Source organism: Astatotilapia calliptera, chromosome 7, assembly GCF_900246225.1.
Source record: "Astatotilapia calliptera chromosome 7, fAstCal1.2, whole genome shotgun sequence".
In the NCBI taxonomy this organism is placed as follows: domain Eukaryota; kingdom Metazoa; phylum Chordata; class Actinopteri; order Cichliformes; family Cichlidae; genus Astatotilapia; species Astatotilapia calliptera.
The window spans coordinates 41493542-41506505 of NC_039308.1; the positions used below are offsets into that span (position 1 = coordinate 41493542).

Below are 12964 nucleotides of genomic sequence, written 5' to 3' on the forward strand. Positions count from 1 at the left end.
ACCTGCTCTTGCTTTCTTCACTTAAGTAATATCACTAAACCTGAAATGGAGATGCTTGTTCATACTTTCATCTCTTCTCGGTTAGACTATTGTAATGCCCCTTTTTTCTTGTCTGTCAAAAGCTTTGATAAATCGCCTTTAAACCATCCAAGATGCTGCGGCAAGACTTTTAACTCACACTCACAAATTCTCTCATATCACCCCATTGTTAAAGAGTCTGCACTGGCATCCACTTAGTTTTAGATATCAATTTAAAATCCTTGTAAGGCATGAAACGTAAACTCTTATGTTCATGGCCTTACAAGGAGAGGCCCCCACTTATATCATCAGCTACTTCACCCTTATTCTCCAAACCAGATCCTTTATTCCTTACGATTGCTGAAACTGCTACCATGTACCTGTCTGAAAACTAAAGGGGAAGCTTCCGAACCTTAGCACCAAAACTATGTAAGATTTAATCTAACGTGTCAATTCAGACAAGCATAACAAAATATTGGATAATGTTTTTGTGTGTTATGTTGTTTTTGTGTGACTAAACTGTATTTGTAATATCTTTGTAAAGCACTTTATAATATATTCCCGTCTTGTGTTATATAAGTAAATTTTACTTACTTAACAATATGCAGTAGCTCAGTGTTCCAATATTCGGAAGAAGAAACTGCTCTCATAACTGGAGATCAATGAGGTACAACACAAATGCTACACCAAGGGAGAGCCAGGACATCAGGTCGGGGGGAAATATCATCATCCCCACATGAGATTGGGTACCAAGCCCCAAGCACAACTGAAGTCGTGTTGTAGCAAGAGCAACTGACCTGAGAGATACCTGAGAGATAGGATCGTGGCTAAGCTGTAAACTTGGACCCTCTGTGGCTGATCACCAAGACTATGTGGAATATCCTCTGATGGTCTACTAGACTGGAAGATGTGAATGCAGCATTTTGGAATGCAACTCTACTGTGACCATCATCGAAATCAACCAGCTGATCTACACCACGGCAGCAGTCATCCCAGAGATGCTAGGCTATAAGATAATCAGCCACAAGGAGCAGGACCCGCCATGGAGAAGGAGACCAGAGGCCAAGATCAAGGCAGCACAAAGGGAAGTTTGCCAACTATTTGAGCCGGAATGCTGGAAGCAACATATATGGAATTATGAAGCAAAGAAAAAAAAGATAAATAACTCTAAATATGTGTTATATTTTAAATTCCCCAAAGGAATTCCCTTTGCTTTGGTAACTGGACTAGTTCTTCACTTCACAGGTGTGCCTTGTCAGCGTTCATTTGTGGAATTTCTTGCCTTCTTAATGGGGTTGGGACCATCAGTGGTGTTGTGTAAAAGTCAGGATGGTGCACAGCTGACAGTCCTATTTGACAACTGTTAGGATTCATATTATGGTGGCTATTTTGAAGAATCTCAAATATAAAACACGTTTTGAGTTTCACACTTTTCTGTTTACTACATAATTCCTACATAATTCCATATGTGTTCAGTCATAGTTTTGAATAGTCATAGTCATGAACATAAAGAAAAACCATTAAATAAGAAGGTGTGTCCAAACTTTTGACTGGTAGTATATAATGATATCATATTAGCGAGCGAGAGAGATCTGAAGCCATACATGTGCAGTATTATTTGATTTCTCTATCTGTGTTTTGAAAATGAACTATATGGGAGTTTTATACAGTTGCTTTTGCATGCTGTTTCCCTCTTAGGGCAAGATTCCAGGAGTGTACTTTGTGAAAATACATGCTCCCTGGAACGTTCTGTGTCGAGAAGCCGAATTCATGAAGTTAAAGATGCCCACCAAAAAAGTAAGTCTTTAAAATGTTAGTTAAAAAATGCCAGGTTATGCTATGTTATATATTTCAAATGGGCAGTTTAGAGTCAGTATCAAATATACAAACTATTTAGGTTTAGCTCTAAATTCAGACAATAATGAGGTTACTGTATTCAGTCCTAAAATTCTTAGAGGCTTACTCTGGCCTCTAGTAACACTGTGAGGAATCTCAGAGTTGGTTTTGACCAGGATCTGTACTGTACTAAACAAATGTGTAGGACTGCTTTCTAACATTTGTGGAACATCTCTAAAATGAGAACCATCCTGTCTCAGAGTGATGCTGAAAAAGTAGTTCATGCACTCTAGGCTGTTCTAAAACTTATTAATAAAATAAACGCCTTCATTTGATCCAAAATGCTGTGTGTGTGTTGAAAGGTCTATGAGGTCAAGCAGTCAAACAGTATTGTGGAGAAGATCAGTACTCTGATTAGTAAAATTCTGGAGCCCCTCCACCCACATGTTGAGGAACATCAACCCAAGAACGTCAAACACCTGTCACACACGTTCTCTAGGGAAAAGCAACACCTGTAAGTACATGTTTTTACTAAATGGAAAAGAACTGATCCCATATGATCTAGCGTACTTGTCAACAATGTGATTTTTTTTTAAATGCTCAAGAATATGCTGACAGATCCTTTTTCTCCTTTTCTTTTCAAAGCAACTTCAATATCATCCAAAGTTTTTTGGGGTTTTTTTCTTTTTGTTTTTCAGCAGTTTCCTTCTGTTGCATGAGATAATTCAGGGTTAGTGTAATCCTATAATCTTTAGGTTTTTCAGAGAATATGCACTGAAAATTGCTTTTTTTTTTTTTTTGCCTGTCCCGTTTGGCTCTTTTGCCATCAGAATTATTGTCTAAAGGCGAAGAAAGATGCCCAACGGATTTACTTTACCAAATGGACCATCCCAGCCTTGCCGTCTTGGTCTATTTGATTCACCTTTGCTTTTATTGTTTATTCTATTTTCATTTGCTGAACACGGGACAGACTTGACTGGGGAAAAGAAAAGGGAGAAAGAAAGAGGGAAAGAAAAACAGCGGGGAAGAGGAACGGTGATAAAGGGTAAAAACCAAAAACCAACAAAACAAACAGACAAAAAATACATATATCAATCACCTGGATCACCTGTTGAGAAAGAAAAAAGAGAAAACAAGCAAAGAAAAAGAGAGCAATAGAATAAACAACATCACGATGATCTATGGGACTATAACAGTAAATACTAAATATTAAGTATTATTGTGCAGCACGTAAGATCGACAGCGCACAGTGTGCTTCGAGGTGGCAGCCAAAAACCACCTGTGAGCGTGAGCGCGCTTGTATTTAAAAGGTTCCTTCATGTAATGATCTGCTAGAGGCTGTGGGGAGCCACAGCCCCGCCCACCAGGGCATGAAGCAGGTATGGAGGAGATCAAGGCTCCAGACATCCAGAGGCCCCAAGAGCAAAGGAGACCAAGGAAGACCAACAGAGGGGCAACCGCACTGAAAATTGCTACTCTTGCTAGTAAAACATGAGACATTTTAATCTGAGACCAGAACCTAACAGAGTGAAATAAATGATGCAGGCTTTACACTGAAAAAAGGGGAGATGGTGACCTTTTCACTAACATCACTCCCCACGTGTAATTTTCATTCATTCACAGAAAATCTCCCCTCCCAACGAGATAAATGAAAAAGTCAGGAACTTTTCTGATTTTTAATTGTTTTTGCTTATATTGTTTTTGTTTACATTAATTACTATGTGTGTAGTATGAATGGCAACTGGGGGGAATTGACACCCTTCTGCACATTTTTCAAAGCTGTCAGATGAGATGGATGGGACTCTTTCCCTGTCTGATTCTGGCCCCCAGGTCTCATGTTCGACACCCCTGGTATTATGTTTGTGCCTTGATCGATTCTTGCCTGATTTTTTTTAAATTTTTATTTTATGTGTATGTTGACAGATTTGACCTATCAGACAAAGATTACTTCTTCGACAGCAAAACCAGGAGTTCAATAGTAAGTCCAAGTTTGTGCATCAACAACACCAAAATATGACAGCATGTTTTAGCCTTCGCAACTCCTCTAGCACTCATACTGTGTATAAGAAACTAACCAATGTTTGCTGAAGTTATTTTAATGGTATTTTCCATAATAAATGCACATTTCAAACATTGATATTTTAGGTTTGAAGTATATGAAATTCTAGGCTAATAGGCCATCAACACCATTGACACCCTGCAGTTACAGGTTATCCTGAGATACGTGCCCAAAATAGAAAACAATAATAATGATTATTATTATTAATATTATTATTATTAGTAGTAGTAGTTGTAGTAGTAGTAGTATCTCTTGGGAAGAACTGTAAACTGTAAATAACTTAATTTTGTTGTAGTTGCAGGCTTGATCTGTGCTGTATAATTTTATTATTGTGTGGGAAATAAAAATGTATAGGCTGATATTCTCCTTGTGCATTACTTTTAGACGCATGTTTTTAATTCCTTTACAGGTTTTTGAAATACTAAAAAGAACAAAATGCAAGGCCAAGTACAGCATGGGTAAGTCTGAATGTGTTTTTTGTTTTGTTTTTGCCACAAATATTAAAAGTCAGACAATTACGTGCTTACATATCATAATTTAGTTTTCTGGTATCTGACTAAGTTGTTTTAGTCTCCACTGGTTAAAATATCTTTTTCGGAGTTTTTGATGGTGGGGATAAATGCTGGAAATATGACTTCCTAACCTTGCTCTCTGTCATTTGTGTAAAATGCCTGCAAACCTATGGTTTCAACGATGCAAAGATTTGTCTTTTAGGGAGCGACTTACAGAATAGTTAGTGAGCACAGCAGTGTTTTAAATTCTGTTAAAATCAAAGCAAAAAATAAATAAATAACTAATAGCAATAGCTAGAACATTGTCGTTAGTGTCTACTGAATGCAATGCCTGAAGGTTAAACTTCTGATGGCTAAATAATTTGTTACCACTTCTATGATGGAAATGTCCACTCATTCTGTAATACGTGTGTGTGACACATTAGAAGCTGGTCAGTGGGAAGTGATCACTGAATGATTGTGCATGTTTGGCACAGTGATGCTATAGGCTACTATTTTTGCCGTGTGTGTGTGTGTGTGTGTGTGTGTGTGTGTGTGTGTGTGTGTGAGTGAGAGAGAGAGAGAGAGAGAGAGAGAGAGAGAGAGAGAGAGAGAGAGAGGGAGACTCAATGAAATATCTGTCTTGAGGCCTATCTCACAGTATATGATCTCATTTCCAGTGTTGTTGTGTTTCCTGGAACACTATTACAGTTGTTGGTCCAAGTTCAGCATTGCAAGTACTGCAACCAATCTTATTGTTGTGATGTCATAGTTTTCCGACTTGGAAACACCATCACACCACACACTAAACCCTAACCCTTAACCATAACCATTATTCTAACTATAGTCCCTAACCCTAAGTCTAGGATTCAGGTATATGACTTGACAAAAGAACAACATCCCATTTCTTTGCCTTAAGAAATTCTTGAATCATGTTTGCAGTTTGCTTTGGGTCATTATCTAAATGTAAGCAGATGAATCATCAATAAACACTTCTTATCCAATTCCATTAACAGCCATACATAGCCATGGCCAACAGTTGATGTGATATGCTTCAGATCATGAGCTGTTTCTTTCCTTTTCCATACTGTTCTCATCCCATCATTTTGGTTCAAGTTAATCTGGGTTTCATTTGGGCAAGCTCTTTTTGACTTTTTTTCCTGGTAAAATCTATGTTGGCCTTCCTGGTCTTGATAGTAACCAGTGGCAAACCTTCTGTATGAACATTCAGGAAGGCGTTTCTTAATTTTGGACTTTGTGAAATGATATGCGTACGTCCTCGAGAGCATCCTTGACATGGTTATATGTTGTGAAGCTGTTTTACAGAATCAAGGAAAGAATTCCGCACTCATCCACTTATGTTGTCTTCTGTTGTGTTCAGGGCTTTTCCTATTCCTGACCTACTTATTAGTCAAGTGTCCAGTTACTTTTGAGTCTCTGTGGAGTCAAGGAAAACTTAGTACATCGCATGATTCAGTAGCTTGTAGAACCACCTTTAGCAGCAGTAATTTAAGTAATTGTTTTCTGTACAACTTGCAAGATGCCCAAGTCCTTTGGTTGGTAACTAAATCCTTCGGTTGCAAAGCAAGCCCTGAAATTCTTCTGTAACCAATGGCATCAGTTTGCTTCGCAACAATAAGGTTGCAAAAGTGTTGAGAGAGCTCGCTGGTTTTACCCATCCTGAGATGTTTCTTGTGTGACACCTTGGTAATGAGACACCTTTTGATTTCAAAATTTTTTATGCAAATCAGAGATGGCCGAACAGAAAATATTCTAAAAATTGAATGGTTAGAGATAGAATGACCCAATGCGGTCATATTCTTGAGTATTATAATTTAGAATCTGTATGAACATCTGCATTTATGCTTTCTTGGCAGGTATCACCAGTCTCCTTGGTAGTGGGGTGTATACTGCAGCTTATCCTCTTCATGATGTAAGTAGTATCTTTGTTAGAGCAAATAATTATTGGATTAGAAATATTTGTGGTTTTAGTTTACCGAGTGTAAAATGGTGGTGCAGTGCCTTACAGTAAAGGTTCCTTTGCTGGTGACACATCAGTGGTGTGTACACAACTTTGTTTTGTTTTGTTTTGTGGTTCCTTTTGGTAATTTTGCCCCTGTACAGAACCACAGTTGGTTTTAAAGTCAGTGAAGTTTAGACTTTCATCTTTTCTTCAGGGGGTTTAACCAAAGCATTGCATTAACCACATTAATGAATTGCACTAATTTGGTTTCTTCTGTAGTCTAAAGGCCTGCCTGTCTTCAGTTTTATCTTCAGTAACTGAAAAGACTGAGATCAGGGGATTGGCTTGGCCATTGGATAACATCGTATTTGCTTGTCTTGAGAAACTCTTGGGTTTCTTTCACACTTTGTTTTGGATCATTGTCCAGTTGCACTGTGTAGCTCTGTCTGATGAGCAGATAGTATATGTTGTACACTTCAGTTCATTCTGCTGCTTCTATCAGCAGTCACATCAAACACTACTTACCCAGTTCCATTACATGATTAAACCTGCATCATGTTGGATAGATGATGTGGTAAGTCTTGGATAATGAGCTCTTGCTTTCCTTCTTCATACTTTTCTCTTTCTATCATTCTAGTAGAAATTAATATGGGCTTCAAACATTTCAAACATTTGAGAGGTTTTTTTTTCCACAATTTGGCCTGTTCTTGAGCATTTTGAATTGGCCAGTTACTCCCATACAGGAGGTCTGGACTTGCTCTTTATTCAAAAGATCCAAGTTTTTGATTCCAAGAGGCGCTCCGCTGGCAGGCAATGCAGAACCTGTTTCTTGAGGCAGTGTTGAGGAGACTCACCTAGCTCTCACTGGATGTCTATCCAACCTTCTCAGAAGGTCACTGCTTAAGTAGCATTGCAGGTCAAGTGTGATTTCTCAGCCACATCCGTTAACAGCACCACTTCTTTATGATCAGTTCACTGGGTAAAATTGGTTATATTATACTTTAGTGGCCAGGAGAAAATAGGCTAAGAGCAGCCTGTAAGATCAAATATTTATATGAATGCTTTTACCTTTACTGGATAAAAGTATATTTGGAGCAATTTAGAAGGGGCAAAACAAAGACTGACTCAATTAGTAATAATCACATCCTCATCTAACTGATCTACTCTATGCTAATGCTGATTTCTTATACTGGTCATGAGATGAATGCACTCATCTCTGTCTCAAGCCTGATAAAGCCAAATGGGGAAGCAGTGAGTCAGAACAAAGTCCTCCAACTTCTTTGAGACCTTAATCCAACACAGCCAAGCAGAGTAAAAGCCAAATCCAATTCATAAATTCACATTGGTTGGGCAGTGGTTAATCCTCTGGTCTTCCAGGTGAAACGTGTGAACTCCAAAGTCCTTTCTTCTGTTGTTGCTCTCTACTCAGCCTCAGGACAATAGAGGACACACACCACACCTTCCTAAGAGTCCTCTTTTATACTCATGTGGTCATATGTATCACACACCTCTCTCCCCTTACCCATCACTCACACCTATTACACCTATTACACACACACACACACACACACACACACACACGTGCACATGCACATACACAGACACACTCACGCTTTCCATGCTGCATCCTCTTTTCATCTCAATGCATCTCATTCATTATATTGATTAGATTTATGCATAATTACCAATAGCAAAACCACATATAGATATACTTTGTTTATAGCACGCTGAATTACTGTAACCATAAAACTGCTGGATGTTAAGTTCCTTATTCCACTCTTGAATAGAGGTAAGCTGGGGGATTTGCTCTGGCACTTGGAAGACAATCAGCTAGGGTCGCTGGAGTCTCCGGGGTCATGTGTCTAAGAATGGAGTGGCCAATTGCCAGAGTTACGGGTGTGTAGCTGACTGGGGAAAATGGATTTGAAATGTGGGTTTGTGGTGCACCAGGGTGCTTCTGTTTAGGGCCAAATTGTGAGGAGGAACCTTATAGTCACCGAGCTGCTGATTTTCCAGCTGCTTGGGAGGACCTGTTGGAGGACAGTTATGGCTAAGTTTATTTGGCCTGAACTAACTGCTGGGGTTGGGCTAGTTATAGTATTTTTTTTCAGTGGTGCAGAGCTGGGTGTCCAATTCACTGAGCCAGTTACAGTTAGACCTCAAGCCATGCTGCTAGTGACACTATAAGTCAATATCAAAAATATGATTTGCGGGTGATTCAAGAGAAATTGTGCACTGATGAAGTACTACAGTAAGAGCAAACACCAAGTTTACAAACTTCAATTTCCTATATTCTATTTCAGGGAGACATTGATGAGGAGAGTGCAGACCCCAATGACAGAAAGGTAAGAATATGAAAATGCCAGAATAAGTCTTGAGAGAGCTCACTGGTTTATCCATCATAAAATGTTTGTTGTGTGGCACCTCGGTAATGAGACACATTTTTATAGGCCTTCAGTTGGACTGAACCAGCTGGTATTAATTTACATTAAGTGGCAGGATTGCTTTCTAATTACTGATAGATTTCAGCTGGTGTCATGACTCTTGATGCCTTTTTGCACCTCTTTTTCTTTATGTGTTTAGTACTTTTTCCCTGCATCTCATTATTATTACATTATTATTCTCATTATTACATGTTTCATTTCTGGGCATCTATGGCTTTATTCCTTTGTATGTGTGAATTGGATGGGTTGTTACCGACATCTGGTGAGAATTTCATGATTAGTGACGTGTTTGATACCTTTTATTGTCAACTTACTTATTTTGCTTTACTTTATTTTTACACACACACACACACACACACACACACACACACACACACACACACACACACACACACACACACACACCTAACATATGTGAATATCTTCTCCAGCTTTTATATGAGGAGTGGGCAAACTACAGCGTATTCTACAAGTACCAGCCAATCGGACTTGTGCGGTAAGGACATTCCTTAATTTGAAAAATGACATCGCTTTTGCAATGATGCAGCTAGAACAATTGCAATGTGATTAAAGTGCAGACAGGCTTCAATTTAGGGGGTTTATAATACATTTTCAAGTAAACTATTTAGGAATTACAGCCATTTTTATATACTCTAAACCCCTTCCCTGTTTCAGATACTGTGTTTCTTCCCTTTGAGATGCTTTGCAGGCCTTTACTGCAGCCATCTTCAGTTGCTGCTTAATTGTGGATCTCTCTGTCTTTGGATTTGTCTCTTGCAACTAAAACTCATGTTGGGTTCAGATCAGAGTAGGACCCTGTGCATTTCATTGTTCATCCTGTTGCTTCTAGCAGTCAGATCATCAATAAACACTAGTCACATATACACCCTGGGCTTTCTAACTCGAGACTTTCTCCTTCTACTCCTGCTTCCTCCCTCATACATATAAGATTAATTGGTGATTCTAAACTGGCTGAATGTGAGTTTGATAAAACGTGTAGGATAAAGCACTATATTAATTACTATAACTGCTCAAATATCCACATATTGCATCTGACAACATTACATGGCCATCATCCACCTCCACAATAAGCCGCCTCCTGCTTACCACAACCTATACTTCTGGATCAACCATATTAATGAGCTAGAATATAGATGTATACTTATTATAGATATATTGTTAGAGTATGCAGGAAACAATTCACAAGTTCCTTTGTGTCTGTGCAGATAGTGGTAAATAAGGGAAAAACAATATATACTACAGTTTCGATTTGTGTAATAAAAATGATTTTTTATCTGTTTCCCCGGGTGTTTAGGAAGTATTTTGGTGAGAAGATTGGGCTGTACTTTGCTTGGCTAGGCCTGTATACCCAGATGCTGATTCCTGCCTCACTAGTGGGGGTCATTGTCTTTTTGTATGGATGTGCCACAGTTGATGACAACATTCCAAGGTAAACAAAAATGCATGTGCAAAAATTCCAGTTCTATGTGGTTCTAACTATAATCACCTCAGAGATGTACACATTTAAAGACAAATGAACACAATTTCAGTTGTTTGACAGGTGACAAAAGTTACAGCTGGAAAGCTACAGGGTAGCACTGCAGGAAAAAGATTTAACATTATTTATTTAATTTATTTAACATATGTGTTATTATCACATAGTTGTGATCATAATCTCAACATGATTATTCGCCTCCCTCTTCAAAACATACACATCATAAACATCCACCTGAACAATAGTGTTATAAAAATGGAATATTTTTGGTTTTTAGACTCAGTGTAACAATCTGTGTTATAGCTGGGGTGTACTTTGAAAACAAAGCTTTATTTGTTGCCAGTGAAAAATGTTAAGGACATAAGGTAGGTTGTTATCTTTGATCATGCAATCAGATTGTGTGATTACTTCAAGTAAAAAAAAAGTTCATAAAAGACAATCGTTTTGTATTGAAGACTACAGAGAATCGGGTTGCTGCAGATGGCGGCTCCTGCCTGAGCCTGGCTCCGTCGGAGGTTTCTTTCTGTTAAAAGGAAGTTTTTCCTTCACGCTGTCACCTGCTGGTCACAGAGCTCATGTGTTTGTTGGGTTTTTTTCAGTGTATATTTGTTGGGTCTTCACCTTTAAGTATAAAGCACCTTGAGGCAACTGCTGCTGTGATGTGGCAAACTATAAATAAAATCAAACTGAAGTGAATTGAAATATAACTCATCCATATTTAAAACTATAAATAACAAACTCAAAGTTTTACATATGCACATTGTTTGGTTTTTGTTGTTTCACTCGGTCTATTGTGGTGTGGTGTGGTTTCCATGTGCTATTTGCACCAAATACTGGAGATACAGGTCATCAGTTCAGTTTCAACTTATTATTAATAGAGTTTAATGCACACCTTTTGTGTTGTGTTGATATCTAGTGCCACTTACCATATTTTTGCCTTGCTCGGATCATTTTACAATATGTAACTGCACACTATTGATATTGTAGGTACGTAATAGAGTGATGATGCCAAAAAGTCTGAAAACGTTACTCTTTCATTCCCACCCAACCCCTCTTCTAAACGGTTTGTGATTGTTTTCCACAACAAAACACTAAGAATACACTATTGTAAATTTAACACAGAGGCTAAGTAAAGAAAGTTAGCAGTAAAAAACTATTTAACAGTGTAGGACTTAAAGCGGATGGAAATCAAAAAATGGAAAGAGGAAGTGAAAGTACAACAAGCAGGAGAGAACTGTAAAAGTTTGATGAATTACTACAGAAATGAGGGCCTCCTTTCCTTTCTCCACCTGCTTTTTATCATCCACAGGATATTATGACATGCTGGCAGTGCAAATTTCTATCCAGTGGAGACAAATGCCACTCACTGTAAGTGTCAGAATCCTAACAGAAAGCAAACAGACTGTAACACAAACCAGATGACCCATCTATTCATCAGTGCCTAATGGGAATCTGTTTTAGGAAAATTGAGCTAATAACAGCTGCAAATCTCAAAAAAGAAAAAACCAGAATAGTTACAATCATTATGATAACAAAAATACTTCACATACTTCGACATTTGCTACCAAAGTCAGCCCTGTGACTGATGGCTGTGAGGTAATCGCTGATTTAAATGGACATGAGCATCCCATTTTATCAGGTATGTCCTGTTTTTTGTGTGTAAACATGCCAAACATCATATCCCAGTGTATATATTGTCATACTATTACAGTCACATCACTAAGAGCAAAACAAAATTGGAGAAATCCACTATGTAATATGAATGTATCGGATACACTGTTTATAAAAAGTGAAAATACTCAAGAAAGAGATTTAATCCAGGAAGACCATGTGAAAAAAGTGTATTTCAGTTTAATTTTTTTATATAGCACCAAATCATAACGACAGCTGCCTCACAGTACTTTACATTTTATATGAGAGAGAAACCCCCAGTAACCTGATGAGTCCCCTATGAGCAGCTCTCGGTAATAGTGGAAAGGAAAAACTCACTTTCAACAAGAGAGGAGTCAGACTCAAGAAACAGCAGTGATCTTCCGCTACTTTTTTGGGAGTGTGGAGGATGAGAAAAGAAAAAAAGTATAAACTATAGAGAGAGAAGACGAAATTTAATAAAATGATCTAGTCGAATAACAATGCACAGGGAGTATAAAGGGGATAAGTGGGGCTGATCTGGGAGCTGGTTCCACAGGACAGGAGCCTGAAAGCTGAAGGCTCTGCCTCCTATTCTACTTCTAGAAACTGTAGGAACCACAAGTAAGTCAGGAGTCTGAGAGTGAAGGGCTCTGCTGTTTGACCTATGGTGATTTGGGTGATTCTGGGGGTGGAGGTGTCCTCACAGCATCATTTACCATCCTCCTGTCCTTGTCTATGCTTGTGTATTCACCCTTTTGTTAAATGTTTGGTTTCTGGGTTTCATCGTGGTGCATTTTGTTGGCCTTTTGGATATTATACAGCTCACAGGTGTAACTTCACAAATCTGCATACAGTATGCACACATATACACAGAAACAAAATCACCTGCAGATGCAAGACACGTGTTAATACTTTTCTGAGCCCCCCCATCAAAACGAAAAGTAAAAAAACAGAGTGAAGTGCTGTGTTGGAGTGGTAATCAGAGGTTGTTAGGATAAGATGGGGCCTGATTATTTAATATCTCAT

The 12964-nt window shown here is 38.4% G+C and overlaps 1 protein-coding gene across 2 annotated transcripts in view; it reads left to right on the top strand.

Annotated features, from left to right (window-relative positions):
* The window catches only part of ano1b (anoctamin 1, calcium activated chloride channel b), a 38986-nt gene that overhangs the window by 7347 nt on the left and 18675 nt on the right, over window positions 1-12964 (top strand). For both annotated transcript variants that reach the window (XM_026174798.1, XM_026174799.1), the window contains exons 3-10: window positions 1717-1815; window positions 2217-2368; window positions 3778-3832; window positions 4323-4371; window positions 6282-6337; window positions 8671-8712; window positions 9243-9307; window positions 10127-10261. In XM_026174798.1, the coding sequence (XP_026030583.1) occupies window positions 1717-1815; window positions 2217-2368; window positions 3778-3832; window positions 4323-4371; window positions 6282-6337; window positions 8671-8712; window positions 9243-9307; window positions 10127-10261 (653 nt within the window). The remainder of the gene's footprint in view (window positions 1-1716; window positions 1816-2216; window positions 2369-3777; window positions 3833-4322; window positions 4372-6281; window positions 6338-8670; window positions 8713-9242; window positions 9308-10126; window positions 10262-12964) is intronic.